This window comes from Pagrus major, chromosome 20 (assembly GCF_040436345.1).
Source record: "Pagrus major chromosome 20, Pma_NU_1.0".
In the NCBI taxonomy this organism is placed as follows: Eukaryota; Metazoa; Chordata; class Actinopteri; order Spariformes; family Sparidae; genus Pagrus; species Pagrus major.
In genome coordinates, this window is record NC_133234.1 from 22,139,765 (window position 1) to 22,158,674 (window position 18,910).

The window sequence follows — 18,910 nt, forward strand, 5'->3', positions numbered from 1 at the left end:
GTCGCGGGGAGGAGACTTTACGCAGCGAAATGGTGGAGGACCGCTGCTGCTGACAAAGTACAGAACACACGGAGATCTCGCGAGATGTCGTCAAGCGCGCCACTTTAAATTTTTATATTTTCTGTAGTTCGCTTGATGAGATTTTGCAATTGAATCGGATTATTTTCATCTTAACCGCACGTTTTTACAAAGCGCTATTTGAATATTATTTACAATAGTTCACAGCAATAAGATTATAATAAATATTTTTCATTAGCAGATGTTTAGATGTAACAATAGTTTCGTGTATCTTTGATTGAAAAGAGTAAAAATTGAATGATGAGACTTATTTATTTATATATTTCTTGAATAAATGTATGACCAAAGGGCCATCACACTTAAGGCATGGTGATATTTAAGACTACCTCATTGTTAGTATTATAAAGCCTTGAGAAAGTAAGTGGAGTACTTTCCTGCTCATTCCCTTTAAATGCAGGATTATCATTATGACAGGTGCTTCAAAATTTAATTTATTTAATAGATAGAAATTCTAATGTCAGTGATAACTTGTCATTTTTATGTGAGGAGGCGTATAAGTATAACATGTCCTATTTAATAAAGTTGAAACAATTAGATGATTTATTTGATCAAAATGGCCAAAAATTCACTGGTAACAGCTTCTTAAATGTAAATATGTGCTGTTTTTTTTTTATCTTCTCAAATACTTAACTCAATATCCTCAGGATTTTTTTTAACTTTTGATCAGACAAAGGAACCATTTTAGCTTGGTCTTTAAAAAATAATGATGTTTTTCATTTAAGCAAGAAAGGGAATCAGCAGATGTATCAATAATGAAAATAATACTTGCATGCCTAATATTAAAAGACTCAGAACAAAAGACCCACACAACAGAGTAAACAACAATTCATTTAATAATTAATCTTTGTGGTCTCTAGGGGAGGGGTTTGAAAGGTATAAAATGGTCATATTAAAATAATCGACCCAGTCTTTTCCCTCTCAGGATACCCACTGTCTAGCTGTCTTTTGACACAAGTACATATATTTTTTTTTTTTCAGTTCGTCAGCAGATGTCCCACTTTTCCATGTATATAACTTATTCTTGTTGATGAAACAACTCGACAGTTCAATGTACAAGGCTCCCATAGTCCCAAATGGATATAACACACAACCAATGACACACAGGCAAACCTCCCTCTCAGCATAATGAAGTCATGGGCGAGATCCTTGAAGAGGCCAGAGGTTGCAATGGATACGGCTTAATGTTCACGAGCATTAAAAGTTCTGTGAAGCAAGCCTTTTGCTTTGTCTTTTGCATGATTTGAAACAGATTACTACCTGGGGAGAGAGTACTGGTTGATACCCGAAACAAAGACAAATAACATAACAGTGAATATATTTATTATTATAGAAGATAATTAATGTTAAGAATAATAATTACAAAGGCAATTTCTCTAGACTACTATAATCTGGTCCTGCACATATAGTCAAGAGGAGACTGGGAAAAAGTTACAGGAAGCTCTAAAACACTGTGTTCACTCACACAGTGTAGCACAGTTCATTTTCGCCATTCATCCTTTGGAAAACAAAAAAATAAACGAGCCAAAAAAAGGTTGAATCTCATTTTCAGTGGAGCTGAGGGTTTGGGTTTAGATTTTTGGGTAAAGCAGGAAACTTGAGGTGCGATGCTTAACGATCTCCATCAAAAGTTCTCATCAGTAATTTGTCTTTTTTACAGTGACAAAAAGATACAAAGACAGAACAGAAAGCACCACTTTACCACTGTATTTCTAAAGACCCTCATCCACAATACCTAATCAGGGTTGATTTATGGAGAGGAGGGCTTTATAATATCCCATAAGCTAACCAAGCTTGAGGATGAACCCTTGACATGTTTTCACAGTGTACATCCCTCTGGAAGTCATTTCCAATCCACCCGGAAAAGGCTTGCTCAAAAGCATGGATCAAAATTCACCTGACAAATGAAAGAAGCTGTCCTCTGCCTCTTCATACAGCTTTCCAAATTGACTACTGTAATAACCAACAGCCAGTATAAAATAAAAAATACACCAAGGATGCACAGAAACCATGTACCTTTAAATTGCACTGATAGAACCATTGCGCATATTCCAAGTCTTGCATTTCCCTCCCTACCATCACCTCCAGCCAGTCACTGTGACCCTTTTTGGAGGGACTAGAGCTGGTTTGGTTGTGTTAATGGAAGGGCAGGGTTTAGCAGTCTGCAAGAGGAAAAGGGGGCAGGTTGAGAGCAGCACAGTGATCCTGACATTTCCCTTAATCTCCTCCAGTGTTGTCCCTGTACTATCTGGACTCTCCGTCTTTGTGGGCGTTGTACAGTGCCAGCTCACCTGGCCCTGCAAGTCTAGAACTGCGGGGAGGTGTGGACGACCGGCTGGTGATGGACGGAATGAGTGGAGGCGGTGCCCCCACTGCCAGAGCTCCCACCAAGCCTGCAGGGGTTTTCGCCAGGATGCCGTTGGGCACGTGGTGTGGGTTCAGTGGGCCTAGACGGGCATAGAGGCCAGCATGGTTCTGGGAAGGAGAGGCTCCATGGGGGAGCGAGTGGTGGGAGAGAAGGCCAGGGTGGAGCTGCTCCAGGTGAGCGGCAGTAGCAGCATGCGAGGGGCTTGAGAAATGAGAGCCAGCAGGGAGGTGTGGGTGCATCCCAAAATAGCGAGCCCGCTCAAAGTCTTCCCTCAGGATCTGGGCACGCTGCTCCTCGTCGATCAGTCCTCCTCCTGGGGGTCCAAGGTGAGGGCGTTCAAAATGATGGGCCATTAGGCCGAACTCCTGGCGGACAGCAGAGGTGGAGGCAGCAGAGGTAGATGGTGGAGGGTGGTGAGGGCCGGCTGCTGCGGCTGCAGCTGCTACAGCTGCAACCCTCTCTGCCTCCAGAAGGCGCTGATGCTGGAGCAGTCGCGCCAGATGTGGATCGGATCGAAGCGCTAGGTGAGGGTCCGCACGAAGTGCCAAAGCCTCCCTGCGATGCTGATGTTGCTGATGAGCCGCAAGCTCCCTCCAGGGGTCCCAAGTGAAACTGTGTGGACCCTGATGTGGCCCTTGTCCTGAACCATGGGCGAAACGTTCTCCTCCTGGACCCATTACCAACCCGGCACCTGCTGTGCTCCCCAGATACGCTTCAATGGCCCTGGAGCGGTCCAGCAGGGAAAGGTGTTGGTGAGGAGGAGGGTGATTGTGTTGTGTGTGTTGTGTGTGTTGCGTGTGTTGTGTGTGTTGCGTGTGTTGTGTGTGTTGTGTGTGTTGCATGAGGGGAACGCCAGGAGTGGGAGTAAGTGATAAAGAGGAAGAAGAAGGTGTACCAGAGCTAGGGTGGTGGTGTGGATGGCTGTTGGGGCGGTCGAAGTTGTGGCCGAGTGCTGGGGGAGGAGGCAGGGTGATGGGGATATGCTCCGGCTCCTCTTTTCGCTCCTCTTTGACTTTAACCGGCGGGAGAAGCAGGGGAGGTTTGGAGACGGGTGTTGTGGTCCGATCAGACTTCTTGGCCTGAGACAAAGAATTGACAGAGGCAGAAGCTGCTGAGGAAGAAGGGAGGCTGCCGTCTCTTTGGGAGTGTGAGGGTTCGTTGTGGAGGCTGTGTGTTGTTGGGGCCAGTGGGCGGGGGTAAAGGTCCAAGGGAGATGGCGCTGAGCGGCTGGAGGGCGGGGGAGTGGTGAGCGCAGAAGATGAAGAAGACCGTGGTCTGTCCCTGTCTGCTACTAAAGATGAAGAACCAAGTGGCAGTCCCCGTGAAGACACTGTTGGCAGCGGCCTCTTATCGCCATCTCTGTCTCGCTCACGGTCTCTGTCTCTGTCTCTATTTAGGCTGCGTGTCAGGTCCTCAATAGGCCCACTGCTGCCACCCAGGGAACTGCTGTGGCCGTTAATGTGGGAAACTGGGGTGCTACTGCGGGGCTTGAAGGAGGGGGCAACTGGAGACATTCTCACAGGTTGTCGGCCATACAGCATATTGTCTCTGCAAAACAACAATGTGCACAACAGTTACATAATGGACCAACAGTCATACCAGTCCTTACATGCATCTCTGTAACTACAGATTTTACTAGTACATTTTGAGACAGTTACTATACAATTACAGTATATTAAAGTGGTTACTGATTACAGACTAGGAACCCAAGCTATTTCTTTAAATTTAAAGCCAGTACTGAAACCAGTTAAATGTCATACCTGTCCTTTTCATCCTTGATGTGTGGGATGTCTCTCCTCTCGCCTTCCTTCCCTCTATCCCTCTCGTCCCGCTTGTCTGCCCCTTTCGCCCAGCTGGGGCCAGCAGGCAACCCAGACGGACCACCGTGCAGACGGTTCCATGGGTCATGATGGTTGGGGTTGGGCATGCCTCCAACCACACTAGCTGGTGAATCTTTGGGGCCAAACACCGAGCTCGCTGGAACAAAAAGACATTTTTTATTAGAAAACAGCAAAGTGGGCAATGGGTACACGCGATGTGTACAACCCGTAAAACTGCATTCTTCAACTTCATTCTGTTTGATTACTAAAAAGGTGCAGTTGGGATGGGGCTCTGTTGGAGCAGAAACATAGGGGGGGTATTTTGTGTTTATCCAACTGTATCTGTATCTTTATGTTTTGTTTGACTTTAAATACCAATTAAAAAGGGACAATTTTTTGGACTGCTTTCAGCCTTCACATCTACCCAGGTTGATGCATCCAATCTTGTACTAGTATATCAATGACAGCCAATCACAGCATGTTTCTGACAGTGATAGCTGAGCTGTAGTTGTCAGAGAAAAAAGCACTAGAGGAGAAAAGCAGAGAGTGATGACAAACAAATGCCTTATCCTGCTCAGAAGTGGAAGCAGAGCTGGGTATTACCATCAGAAAACTTTTTGCTTACCAACATACTTGTTTCAGAATAACAAAAACTGTCAGGTAACAAAAGTTACTTCACTGAGCGTTTGGTTAGAATCTTTGTTGTATATTTTATACTGCTTATATTAGTCAGTATAATTAGTATAATCAAAAAAAGCATTAAAAGTTATACACCTGATGCATTAATGGAACTTTTATGTAGAAATTCATGTTGATACAAGCAATGTAACAATGAAGGTATTGTTTTGATAATTGGCATCAAACCACAAATGTTGGCAACAGGATTTCTTAAAAAACTCAAACAATACCAAGGCCAAGAACAGATCAAAGCTGCTCTGGTAGTAGAAAAGACAGGAAGAGGGAATCATCACAAGCTGTGTTAAATCCCCAACATGCATTTTATGACTGTAAACTTCATTAGAACCAGATCTCAGTTCCTCACAAGATATCCACAATAGTTCTTTTATTGTTTTACAGTTAGTCAAAGATTTCTGAAGACTGAAATGTCAGTTATTTTTGAGTAAAAATAAACTATGCTGTTAGGAGTTTTGTTTAAGCCTATTCATACAATGAAATCTCACAAGAAACCTTCACTATCCAATAATTATTCTGTCTTTTTATTGCTCACAATGAATTATCGGTTCATAATGGTGTGAGAGGAAGAGGACCAGCCACATCCCCAGTTCCTGTTTTCAATACTGCTAACAGTTAACTTTACAACCCACACCATATATAGATATATTAGATATATATATATATTAAACATAACCTCCTAATCTTCCGAAGTGTTCATTTAACTTATTCAGTCCACAATGTCTACTGACTGATCTCATTCAGCAAATTGTGATTTAAAAATTGTAAGACTTCCGCAAACAAAGATGTCAGAAATGTTATGTAAGAGTCTGTAAAATGCACTGCTTTCCATGTGCCAGGTCTGTTCTGAATAGACTCGATTGGTAATGTCAGCCAGGATAGGTGTGACTCGAGGAGCCGCAACAAGCTCATCGTTTTAAATTATAGAGTATAGAGAGGAGCTCCAATCACAGTAAATGTGTGTGCCAATTTGTGTGTTTTACATTACTCCCCACTGAGACAGATGTGTAACCAATTTCCATATATAAAAACACTGCATATTTCATTATGAATGGTGAGTGATGAAAGGACAAATTGTTTTGTTTTCCACCCACACACATTGTATCCTGTCTCAATCTTAGTGAACATTTCACAGGTTCAAAGTATTGCACACACACTAAATATTCTTTAACATGAATATTACTGAGCCTCATTGTATCTATATCCCTAAGTTTTGACCTCCTGTCCATACTTGCCATGATGTCAACTCTTCCTAGTGCAATATACTCTAATACATGGGGGTCAAAATGCACAGTATTCTGTGCAAAAATGTATTTCAAAATTCAGCCAAAGCTAATATAAGAATAGTCTGAGATAGCAGAAAAGAAAAAGAATCTTCCGAAGTTTAATGTCTTCTTAGTATATAAATCCCCCAGTGTGCTTTCTCAGACAGCATTTCCTTGTTGAGTAGTGGCAGGCTGATACTTCCTGGTGGTTGCATCTAGGTATGTAAACAAAACCACTTATAAATCTTCACAAGACAGCCAGGATGAAGGCACCCCGGCTTGATTTGTCCAACTCAAACTGCTCATTCTGTGTCAACTGCACTTCAGAATGCATTTTGAACTGAAAGAACTGTGGATTTTCACATGAGGAAGGGATCACTTCATGGCCAGTTTCGAGAGGAGGGATGATTACAACAACCAATAAGGCTACCTTAAGCCCTGCAAGCAAAAACACAGCCCCCTAATTATTTTTAACAAGGTCAGTCTGGTGACACAGCAGGAACGGCAATGCAGGGGGTGTCACCCGGCAAGAAAAAAGCTGAACCAGAGATGAGTGATGTTGGATTTTTGCCGATATGCCAGTATTTTCCAACTTATTTTGGCTGATCCACCTAACTGCAGAGAATAACCAGTTTCTCCTGTATTGCTAATAAGATATTATTTTGCCTTCTCTTTGATGTCAACTATTGGTTTGTGGACTACCGTTTTTAAGCCTTGTGTTAGGAATTATGATCTTTGCCATCTTGGTTATTGGGAGCAAGAAGTGACCATTTTTGGACAAGAGTGTGGAGCTGGGGAGGATATCCTGATTGGATCTGACTGACAACCCGAGGACACGCTGTGGTAGCGCCACAAGTCCATAAACTAATTAGAAATCTGTTTAGTGAGGTAATATATCAAATGATTGGTAGGGTCGGTTTCTCATAAGCTTACATACAATCAGACTCCTTTTTGAAACAAGTGGAGATGCCCCCTTATACGGTCAAAAATCTGAATCGACCATTGAAGCCTTGTGTTTCAAGAGTAGAGATACCACAAGACTGACCCAGTGTTGGGCTGCCAAGTCCTCCAAAGGCACCAGAACCAAGGGCTCCCAGTGGGGTGAAGGGTGGGGATCGTCCGTATGGATCTAAAACACAAACACAGATAAATGTCAGAAACACTGTGGTGATGTAACTGTTCATGGCTTAAAGCTAAACTGAAACTTCTAAAATGTCCCCAGTCAGATGTGAGAACATGGACACAAGGATCAAAAATACTGTGTGTTAACAGTTTTACTGCATCTCACCTGTAGCTAAATTAATTATACTTAACATTTAACTGATAGTGATGGAAACTCTACCAACAATAAATATGCAAATTACCTTGAACATTCTTAAATTAATGGAAATGAAGGTCAAATCTAGAGTGGGTAAATCAAAGTGACACATAGAAGCTGCTCTTACCCAAGTGTGCAGTTGGTGCAAGGAAAGAGGAGTGGGGTGTCGATGGAGAGATGAAAGGAGCTGAGGACGGATTGACTGGCCCTGAGGAAAAAAAAATTGTCACAAATAATCAAATCAAGGGCCTCAAACTACTCGCACTTTTCATGCTGTGACTTAAGATAGCAGTGTTGTCAAACCTCAGGGATGTGAGGGCAGGACAGATCAAATAGTAAACAATGACGGGTGGTAAGAGAAGGAATCAATTAGTTCTTTATGAGATTAACAAGACTAATATGAAACAAGAATGGCACTCAGTAGAGTGCATACCTCCAAGGCCCAACAGTCCCCTTTAATTCAATCAAGCCTATCTGGATTTTTATTAGGATCCACATTAAATTGTACTCGTAGATACCAGCCACCGAAATATGCCTGATATTTTTTTAATCAAGATTCACGCATTATTCCCTCAGAATTTAACGAAAATGACAAAAAAGCTAATAGGGTCTATTCTGGGCCGAGTCTATTCCAAGTTTCGTGGAAATCTGCTCAGTACTTTTTGTGTAATCCTGCTGACAAACCAATCAACAAACAGACACAGGCGAAAATATAACCTCCTTGGCGGAGGTAAAAAATAGCTCAGACAGCTTGAATACCATCTATTGGTCATGTAGCACTCTATAACTCTTTAGGGCGCCGACACACCCAGCCAATGGTCGGCTGTCAGCCAATGTCGGGGCCGTCAGTGAGTCTGTTGCCCTCATTGCTGTGTTGTGTCTCGCACCGTTGCCACTAGTCAGCCCTTGTTAGCGCCGTTTTGGCTGATTGAGCATGTAAAATCGGCAGCAGGAACACCTCTGAGAGAAATCGCTCTGATAAGCCCCTTGAGCCTGTTGCTGTAGTATCCATGATTTCACCCATTAAGTGCAGCTTCCTCCTTATTTTCGACTCTCCCTCTTCAGCAGTGCCATTTGCAACCTTTTTTTCCCAGACATATTCTCAATTAGAAGCGACTATATTAGCAAGAGTGGTGCCAAAAACGCTACTTTATCAAAAAGATGGTTTGTATATTTGCAGAGAGTTATTTTCTCTCTTGCAAAGGCAGAACGTATGAGCTGGTTGGCCCTAACAGGTGACGCAAGTCAATGTAACAGCCACCTTTCGTCGCCTTTAGTTCTTTGATGCCGATTTGGGGTGTCTGGCCTTTAGACAACTCGCAGAAATAAATATATTCCCATTCTAAGAGAAAAACTGGTTTAGACACACACCTGCAGCTGAGAACAGACTGGGAGGTCTGGTCAGATCATGAGTGGGAGGAAGGGCTCCTCCAATGGGCCCCAGGGGTCCCAGTCCCCCAGCACCAGGAAGACGGGCCAGCAGTTCACTACGGAAGTCCAACTTGTGAGGATCAGCCTGCATCAGCTGCAAAGAGAAGAGAAAAACAGTCTTACTGTCTGAATATTTCACTGGGGTGTAACAACTTTATGATTTGTTTCTCTCAATATCAAACTGAATTTACAATCATTTAAATTACAACATATGACTTCAATTACAAGCACGTACCTTTACTTTTCTCTGATGGCTTAGAATCATCCAGGCCACATATACATGCATAGCACACCATTTTCCCGGTTTCTGCACGGCACAAAAATCACAGAGGTTTACTTTGTTATTCCATGTACAACTTTAAAGCCTTTGCACACAGAGTCAGATGCTCTTCCTGGTGTTAAATATCTCGTCTAGCCTCTACACAAGGTTGGGGTTTTCCAGCTGGAGATCAGGTTACTCGTTAGAGCTCAGTATAAGCTTGAGAAAATAAAAAAAGTCAGTGAAAGATGCATAAGCAGGGATACAAGAAAATCACATACATTGTACATGGGGTAATTTCTGGGTCTGAAATATCTAACTGGGTGTGCAAGGGCAGAGAATAGACCAGTAGCAGTCAAGATTACTAGTGAGATTAGTGCAAAGAGTGAGTGAAGCAGTGAGAAAGTAAAAAACAGGCTGAAGGTTTTAAGGAGCCAAGGGATTCAGAAACATCTGTTTTTTCTTACATTACTGATTTTCAACGATGTCCCAAATGGATCAGTTAGCTACAAGAGAACAGAAGTGTGAAACCACTTTTAATCAACATATCTCACTCTTTATCAGGAATAGTGTTGCACTCTTTACTGCACTGACTAGGCCCATGTTGCAGCTGATCCTACCCTAAAATACAGTTGTATGCAACTTCTTGCAGAGTAATGATGAGGTTCTAAGTGAGCATGTTGTCCTTACCCTTGGGTCTTTGGGCTGCAGGTGGTGAGGCACAACCCCAAGACGTGCGCTTATATCAGGACCCGTTCCCTGAGGGACAAGAGGCTGTCACACACAGCACAACACATGAGCCACAACCTACTGATCTAAAAATCTACAAATGATTAACACTGGACATTATTCTTTTAATTTCCAATGCCACTCTTCATGTGTTTTCACTAGGGTTGCACGATATATATATAAAACATAAGACATTTGTTGGGGTCTGTAACCAACAAACACATTATCTTACATCGGGAGAACAAGATTTGAAGGCACATTTGTACTTCATTATAATGCTGTTTCGTCACATTTGACCAAATGCAGCTTCTGCAATTTAGAACCTGCATTTGGCCATACTGCGATACTATTTCGATGAATTGTGCAAGTTCGCAGTCCAAGCTGGCACGGCCAAGTGTAGATAAGATCAAAACATATTCAGAAATCACTTTCTTAGAAGTAAGCAGGGATAGGAGTTTACAAAGGTAGAGTCATTATGGAGGCTTGTAACACCCCTGTGAGAGGTAAGAAGGTCAGTGCTGCTTGTTAAATTACTCTCCAGTGTTTATGACATTATCTGGGAAGTCCTAATTGTTATCAAACATACATACTTTGTCATATATTATACAATTTCATTAGTGGAATTCCAGTTTGTCACTCTAATCAATTTTAAGAAATAAAAACCAGGTAATGAAATGTGAAATGTGACAAAATAGCGTCTAGTGGACACCAAGGAATAAGTCTGATCTGATATATTCTAATTTAAGCAGTATAGTTTCTCCCCTTTATCTCATAATATGTCGGAGAAAAATGTTGATATTCCCGATGACCAGATTGATTTTTTTCCTGCATCATGATACCCGCTTGCTAAATTGTTTGCCTCCATTGCTTCAAGACACTGTTGCCTTGCAGCAGTGTTCTCACGACTTGACCACTTGAACACCACGACTTCTCACGTAATAACCACAAGCTCACAAGTTCTCCGTGGAGGCAGCAGCAATATAAAGATGTTAAGAGAGTTTCTCACCTTTGGCTGAAATGCTCCTTGCAAGGAGCTGAAAGGCCCAGTGGGAGGAATCACAGGCTGGATACTCGGCACTGAGGGCGGTGGGTATTGTGGGAAGAACTACCATGACACAGACACAGGAACCGTTAATTAAATCAATGCTGTTTCACAACACTTACAATGTTCTTCTTTGACCTTTTTAAGGATCTAAATCAGAGTTAAAATGTGTCTGATGTCTTGTTATTTATTGTTTAATCTGCTGTTAATTATCTTCACCTACATTATCAGTAAGATTACACAAAGTACTCACAGGGTGTCGGTACAGCCCGTCCATTTTGCCGGGATATTTATCAAACTAAAAGACAAGAGCAACGCGTGGGTTAAAACATCTCAATAAAAACACATTCCAGTCACACTGGAATTTCAAGTACGACACAGATGTTCAGCATAGCAGCAGCGAGCATCTCACCAGAGGCGGTGCGGTGGCTGTGGGGTGCAGGAAGGGCGTGAAGTGTTGGTGTGTGTGCGTGTGTTGGTGCTGGTGGTTGTGCTGATGGAACTGGAAGGCCAGTTGCGGGATGCTCGGCTGGTTCTGAGACGACCGGCCCGACGAGCCTGGCGCGGAGCTCGATGCTGATGGACCACCGGGAGTGGAGCGGCCCGCAGCTGCTGCATTGTTTTCAGCCCCTGGGACGCTGCGTCTGCCCTCACGCTCTTGTGAGTTCAAGAAGTGGGAGTTTAAGTTATGCCGCAATATTTCCTGATCTGAGGGTATAAAAATAAGGGGAGGGAAATAAATTCAGCAAATTATTGATAATAGAAAGTTTACATCAAAAATTATACAACAGATCAGCTATAAAAAGAATACATATGCCATATGTTAACACATCATAGTGCCCGTTTTTAACAGCTCAAATTAATTTGACAGACATAAGAATAACACATTTGTAGTTTATAAGGTGCTACTAACCAGATCTGCACTACAGAGCTGTCATATTATAAAGTATAATTAGTTTGTACAACGTCCACGATAAAGAAACAAGTACAAATCTTGCCAGTTTTGCAAATCTACAGTTACCAGTCTAGCACTGGCCTGAAAAATGCTCATTACAATTTCCCAGAGCCCAAAGTAACATTTTCAAATTGCTTCTTTTATCTAACAGCAGTTCAAAACCCAAAGACTCTTCATTTACTATCATAAATGACAAAGAAAAGCAACAAATCCTTACTTTTTTAGAAGCGTGCACCAGCAAATGTTTGACATTTTTGCTCGAAAAACAATCAAATCATCCAAATAGTTGGCGCCTAATCGATACATCAATCCTTGTTGCAGCTCTACTCTAAACAACACAGTACAGCATGTAGCCTCTGCTTTACAAGGAATGCAAAACTAGGAGTGTTGATATGATCAGAGTTCATCGATATACAACTTCCTCAACACACCCAGATAAACCCAGACAACCACCAGAGGAAGTCTGGCTTCAGTTTATTTTAGTCACATATTAGTCAGTGTGTTCCCATGAACAGCTGAAACAAACCAACAGACCATAAAAGCAGTGAAAAGCAGAGTTTCTGCTCACTGTACCTGCTGCAGTTGAGTTGGCAGGACCTTGTAGCAGAGGTGGCGGGGGAGGCAGGCCAGGGGAGGACGTGAACAGGGCCCCGGAGCTGGCTCGGGATGGGGGTCGGAGGGGCCCTGAGGATCCTGAGCCCCTGATGTAGGGCAGCGACACACTGGTGGAGGGAGTCGGGGGGCGCATGGAGGATGAGGAAGACGCAACAGCTGAAGCAGATGAAGGAGGTTTGACTGGGGTGCTGCTCCTGAGAAGAAAGAAAGCAAAAGTTTAAATAATTAATCATGTTTGCGATTCATAGAACACAAAACAATTCTTTCAAAGTATCAAGCCAGCAGGGATTCGTTGTTTAAAAAAAGGACGTAATAAAGGTCCCCATACCTGTTGTAGATGGGGTGAGATCGCGGATGCAAACTGAGGAAGGGTTTGGGTTTGGAGAGCGGGGGGCTGCCGTTGTGGCGCCCGCCGTTGCCGTTGAACGGACTGGGCCGGGGGACCGTGCCTGAGGCTGTGACGGGGGAAGGCAGGCAAGAGAAGGGGACAGAAGAGGTAGAAGAACAAACAGGCTCTGGGAAATGCTGCTCCAAGCTTTTCTCCTGGCTTCGCTCCAGGCCAGATACTCTCGGGGTCACCATCAACCGTGATACACCGCCACAACGGGCTGGTAGAGGCGGGCAGATTTTGCCCACATTGGTGCCCATGTTTGAGGGGGTGGGCTCCACAACTAAAGGAAGAGAGAACATCAGTCAGCATTTTGTCTTTTTCTGCACATTACAGCACAGTGACTGGAGTAAGAGTGAGAGATGCAACAGAGAGGGACACCACACCCCAAAAAGAGAAATCGTGCTAAGACTAAGAGGTCCAAATTTTCGATCTAAAAACTTTATGAAAACAAAACTCAAATTCCAAGCATACCGGTAGTCAGGGCTGGTCTGAAACAGACCCAAGGCAAATTGGCCATAGGATATACACTGAGGCATGAAATCTGACAAGTCATAAACGACTAAACCCACGTCATGAATAACCAACCAGCTGATCTTTCATGTCATATCATATCACTGAACAGAGCGGTGTATGCTCTGTGCTCTGATCCTTTCGTATTTGTAGATAATTGACTAAAAGCGGCAGGAGTGTCCAACTGAATGACACAAGAATGAAAACTAACCCTGCTACTTTACTACTTTTCTGATAAGATCTCAATAAAGGCTTGTGAGGCCTTTTGACTGACACCTCAGTTCACTGTTTTATGAAGGTGAAGCCGAAGTAAAAAAGTGGAGTGGCGGGAGTGAATTGCTCGTACCTTTCCTCGTACTGACTGTGAAGACTGGGTCCATGTCATTGTCGGAGGCCTGGATGGGGACACAAAGCAAAGATTTAGTTGAATTTATGCGCAACAAAAGTCAACATATCAATCAGTAATTTCTTATACCGTACCAAGTTATCATAATGTGTGACAGTCTATTACTGATTAACTAATGATGTAAATTTGAATCAGAACATGGTTTTGTTCAGACCCAGCACTAATCTTTACAGATGTCGAGAGAATTTGGGTTTATCTTGTTCTGGTCCCATTGAAGAACACTATGACAACAAGTGTCACACACCCATTACTTAATAAGTAAATCCTGTGATTAATATTGATAAGTACACACCTTATCTCCTGTATCGCTCTCTGTGTCACACTGAAAGAAGACAGGGGGAGAAAACATTCAGATTTCCATCTTGAAATATTTTAAACAATGTTCAGTTTTAAAGCAGTTTGCAGAAAGGTTGCACAGTGTGTACTATGATACATAAGAACATCATGTTCACTCCAGTACTACAAAACAAACTTACAATGTAGCCAGTCTCCAAAGGATGCCCCTAGGGAAAAAAGAGACACATAATATTAGATCTACTACTCTTCAAATAGGTTTTAAATAAGGTTAAATGGAAAATGTTTATCATTTATAGCCATTAAACTATCTTTCCTGGCTGTTTGGAATCAAACTGCTCTGCTTCATTGACAGAAACACCCTTGAGTGACAGGTGTTGCCAACCAGTTTTACAGGGTCATTTTCAATTGCAGGAAATACAAGGCAGCAGCACTACAGAAATGTAAACATACCCATTTGATTGACAATGATCACTTGACATCTCACATTACAGGATGAAGACGCATCCAACCAAAACATCGAAGCTCAGCAGAGTCATAACTTATGTGTTCACCTCTATCCTTCGTCTCTTATTTCTACTCTTCAAACAGCTGCTGGAGTAGCTGTGCGGGGCTCCTTCCTCGGGCTCCGACAGCGGCCCACCACCATTCTCCTCTGGGCCCCTCTTCCCCTTGTTCCTCCTTCCCAGCATATCAGTGCGCTGACTGGGCTTCAGAGAGCAGTCCATCTGATAAGGAGAATAAAAAATGTATGTTAGCGTGTCTACATGTCTACCCATAAACGTGAATGCGTGTGCCTGAGAGCAAAGACTAGAGGCAGAGTCCAAGTCGATTAATAACCTGACAGACCTAATTTCTGCATAGTTTCAACTCTGAGTGATGGCAAAAATAGAAACACCAGAATGATGTAATGCAATAGAGCGGCTGCATGAAACTATTACTTCAGCAGTTCCTGTGTGGACTCAATTATACGGTGTGTTTTGAGGTGGTATTTTGTGGTTGTGTTGTCTTAAACTTGTTCCTAACAGATCATTTTAATATTCAGTCTATTTAAATACACAATACAGTGAACACAACTCTGTCAGATGTCCACAATGAAAGATAAAATCACAACAGGATGGCTGTATTAGAGGAAGAAGCAGCTCTATTAAAAAAAAAAAAGAACAGAACAAATATTTTTCTGTTGTGTTTTATTTTCTGGTGACGTACTGGTTAGTGCTACCTCCTCAGGCTACTCAAAATAATTCAAATCAAATGGTTTATAAAGTGATGATGACAATTGTGAGTACAAAGTGGTTCTTTAAACCCCGGGAGACTTGTCAACAGGAAAGTTGAGTTAAACTTCACGGAAGAGTACTTGTGGGTGAGGCAAATAAAGTAGAGCCTGACGGAGAGTCGATTTCTGGGGCAGATGATGATACTAATATCAGGAAGTAAAAAATACTCGATTTTAATATATCGGCCGGAGTGAACACTTTTTTTGCAATCATTTCTCAAATGTGGTTGTCAAACACTTGTGACAACGATATGTAACGAAGGCAGAATACTTAAAAATGTAAAAATAACCCTTATAGTCTAACAAGACATTAGCGTACTGGGAATTTGATGATTACAATTTTACCCAAAGTATATTTTTCTGCATTTTAATACCCCAAAAAAGGTTTTCAAATCGGCACATATCAAAAAATGTATGCGTCGATACCGATGTATCTGTGATGGGCCGATATTAGAAGGTAACCAGGCTCTAAAATAAAGTCAAATGCATAAAACAAATGCTATCCAAATGAAATAACACCTGAAATTACAAGTTGTTGTTGCTGTGGAGTTTTATATCCACTTGTTTATTAAACTGCAACATATTGTCAATTATTCTCTCTTAGTAGAATGGTTTGGTTGGATCCTGGAGGTTTCTGGGTTATACAGTGGCTAAAAAAGATACTTTCATTTGGAATAAAGAATAAATAAAAGTCAACATTAAGGTCGCCACAGCTTGTCGGTCCAATTAGGAGAGCAGCTTTTAATAAATTATCTTTTGGAGAATACCTGCAGGCGGAGGCTGTTAATAAATTCAGGCAGGAAATGTGAAAAGGAAATTGCCACATTCCACCAGTAACACTGTAATTTTTCCTGTTATGTTTACTTTTTTTTCGATTAGCAGTTTCAGATAGTAACTGACCACCAATTTTAGCATTCACTGCATTCGACTGTGAAATCAAGTTGCCCCGGGGAATAGTGGTGTAAAGAGGCATAATCCACTGACGCATAATCTGGTTTCCTGTCCTGATGCAGAGGTGAAAGCGAAGACTCGTCGATTATTGTTAAAGATCATTTTCTCTTGACTAACCAATTTTTCGACCCGTCGTGCCGGATAGACAGCCGACTTGAGCAGGTCAGGAATTTAAACTATCCGAGTGCTTAAACAGACACAATCTTGGCTGATGTAGTAACACACAATTATACTTTTTCTCGTGTATTAATTTTTTCTCTTTCTTTTCCAGATAAGCCATTTGGCGGCTCATCGACATCACTAAGAAGTAGAACATGAATAATTGAGGCCTCTCCAGAACCCATCACAGGGACGCCTTCGGGGGTTTTGCCTGAGTGGATTTGCTGTCCTCAAGCAAGGAACGGTGTCAAGAGTTGAGTAGTTCAACCTGCAGCTCTTTCACACCTTTAGCTGGGGGGCAAGAAGGCTTGATTTGACGTGATGGAGGTGACGAGAGAAGAAAAACAAAACAATAGTCATCTAAGTTTCTCCTGCTCTGAACAAGTCACATGAATTTAAAGGGAAGGGCTGTGCCTGCTACCTGCCACGCTACACTGTGGAGTGGATCCATCACTGTGTTTAAGCCCATGTGGAAAATAAATATTGTCAGATGAATGACAGCTGATTGCTGGGTGTTATAAAAAAAAACACAAAGACATTTACCTCCAGTGCCTCCAAGCTGATGAAGCTCGCAATAGCGAAGCCATCAATGACGTCTTCCTCGCAGGACACCGACTCTCTCTTCCTCCGGCGCGGAGGCCTGTGTCTCCCGAACCCGGGCCGGCATTCTCTACCGCCGGGACCCAGGACACTGTTGGTCCCGCAAGCCTCCCGGTCGGAGCCCGAGGACAGGGATGTGGCCCGCTGCTCGGCCAGGTCCACTCTCCTCCTCCGCCGCTCCCTGTCGCGCTGCGAACGGGACCGTCGGCTCTGCCTGAATCCAGTGCTTCGGCTCGGGCCCTCCATGTTCACTCGGCACCTCCTTTCGTAACTCCAGTGAGACCCAAAGGCACTTTTATTCAAGTCCCGGTCCGGTGGGAAGGCACCGAACCGCAAATAAAACACCACCACACGGGCCCTCGCAGGGAGCCCTGTTAAAATGGCGTTAATGGAACCAGTGGCTATTATTTACCGTCCTCTGACAACAGTCTATCGGCATCGGTGCCTTTCTTTCGGCGAAATTTTAGTGTCATTTCAATGAATCTGAACGCAAACTAAGACCCACATGGGAATTTTAAAAACATCCACAACACACACAGATGTCAGGACATAGCAGATTGTGTCTCGTTTACGGCTAACATTAGCTAGCTAGCAAGAAATTCAACCGACAACCACATAAGTTATACGCATGTAAACAAAAAAGACAAGTCTAGTTGTGTCGCTGACAAAGCAGGCCGAATCGCCCTTTGATGGATTTCAAAATGAAAATCACGCCAACAATGGCATTGCCCAATACGACTCTTTCGTCCAGGATTTCCTAAATTTCTGCACACGCTGACAAATTTATTTGCCTGTTAGCAAAAATTACACGGTTAGCTAGTTAGCAAAAGGCCAACAACCCAGATATCCGATGTTAAAACACCGGGGGCCGTGACATGATTCCGTCTTGATGTTAAATGTTAAGTATTATTATTGACAGCTACTGTGAATTACTCGCAATCTAAGGAGTAAAATGAGCTGTCCGGTTGAGTTAAAGTAGTTAATGCTAATGCTAGCTAACGTTAGGTCAGTGTTGACTCCAGCCAATTAGCTTTTTGCTCATTTGGTTAGCATGTACACGGCTAACTCAATACGGTACAATATATTCAGCCAGCGACCTAAGAATAAAACTATATTCTTAAAACGTGTCCGTAAAGACTGACACGCCGGACAGTACAACGTGAAGCTAATCAATATCCCGCAGCTACGAGAACAAATTTTCCTCCTGCCGACATGTTGATGGCCGATAGTAATGGTTGAATTCGCATCACATCAAAAGAAAGACGTAACGTTAGCTCTCCGGCTAGCTAGCGTTAGCCGATCCAGCTGTTAGCCAGCTAGCACACAAGCAACAACCTTTTCCGTATTTTTAACGGGAAGCAGGAAGAACACGGAAGCTTTTTCGCAACCAAATCGGCCCAAAAAATAACGATATCTCGCTTCTTTACGCGCAACTCTTCTGTCGTCCCACCTCCGTCGTAAAGAAAAAAATCAAGGCCCGCATATCAAAAGCCTCGGTGTCGATTTCCATAAACGAGGGTGTCGGCCAAGCCCCCGTTGGGCTGGGCAGCTCCTTCATGCAGCCTCCACTGTGTAATCCAATGTTTAGGATTAAGTTGGACCACTCGCCGACGTTTCCGGTCAACGATTTGTTATTCTCGCTAAATCCAGTGTGCAAATGTATGAAGAGAGAAAGGAGAACGGCTCCGCTGCTGCCCTTTCACAAGTTTCCACTGAATTGGATATTTATCGTGAAAATCAGGGAGACACAACC

General features: G+C 42.9%; 1 protein-coding gene across 4 annotated transcripts; it reads right to left on the reverse strand.

The window, feature by feature from the left end:
- Window positions 1–893: 893 nt before the first annotated feature.
- fbrs (fibrosin) lies at window positions 894–18,910 on the reverse strand. 4 transcript variants are annotated; one of them, XM_073489251.1, is made up of 18 exons: window positions 17,101–18,910; window positions 14,726–14,899; window positions 14,354–14,380; window positions 14,170–14,199; window positions 13,818–13,866; window positions 12,899–13,241; window positions 12,529–12,764; window positions 11,413–11,708; window positions 11,254–11,298; window positions 10,965–11,063; window positions 9,920–9,988; window positions 9,697–9,735; window positions 9,206–9,277; window positions 8,911–9,064; window positions 7,667–7,747; window positions 7,267–7,350; window positions 4,204–4,420; window positions 894–3,991 (listed from the first exon to the last, which is right to left on the reverse strand). In XM_073489251.1, the coding sequence occupies exons 1-18, from the start codon at window positions 17,401–17,403 to the stop codon at window positions 2,320–2,322; spliced, it is 3,990 nt and encodes a 1,329-aa protein (XP_073345352.1). In that variant the 5' UTR covers window positions 17,404–18,910; the 3' UTR covers window positions 894–2,319. The 4 variants fall into 4 exon arrangements, with proteins under 4 accessions (XP_073345352.1, XP_073345351.1, XP_073345355.1 ...); XM_073489250.1 differs by having other exon boundaries at window positions 9,920–10,003; XM_073489254.1 differs by lacking the exon at window positions 9,697–9,735.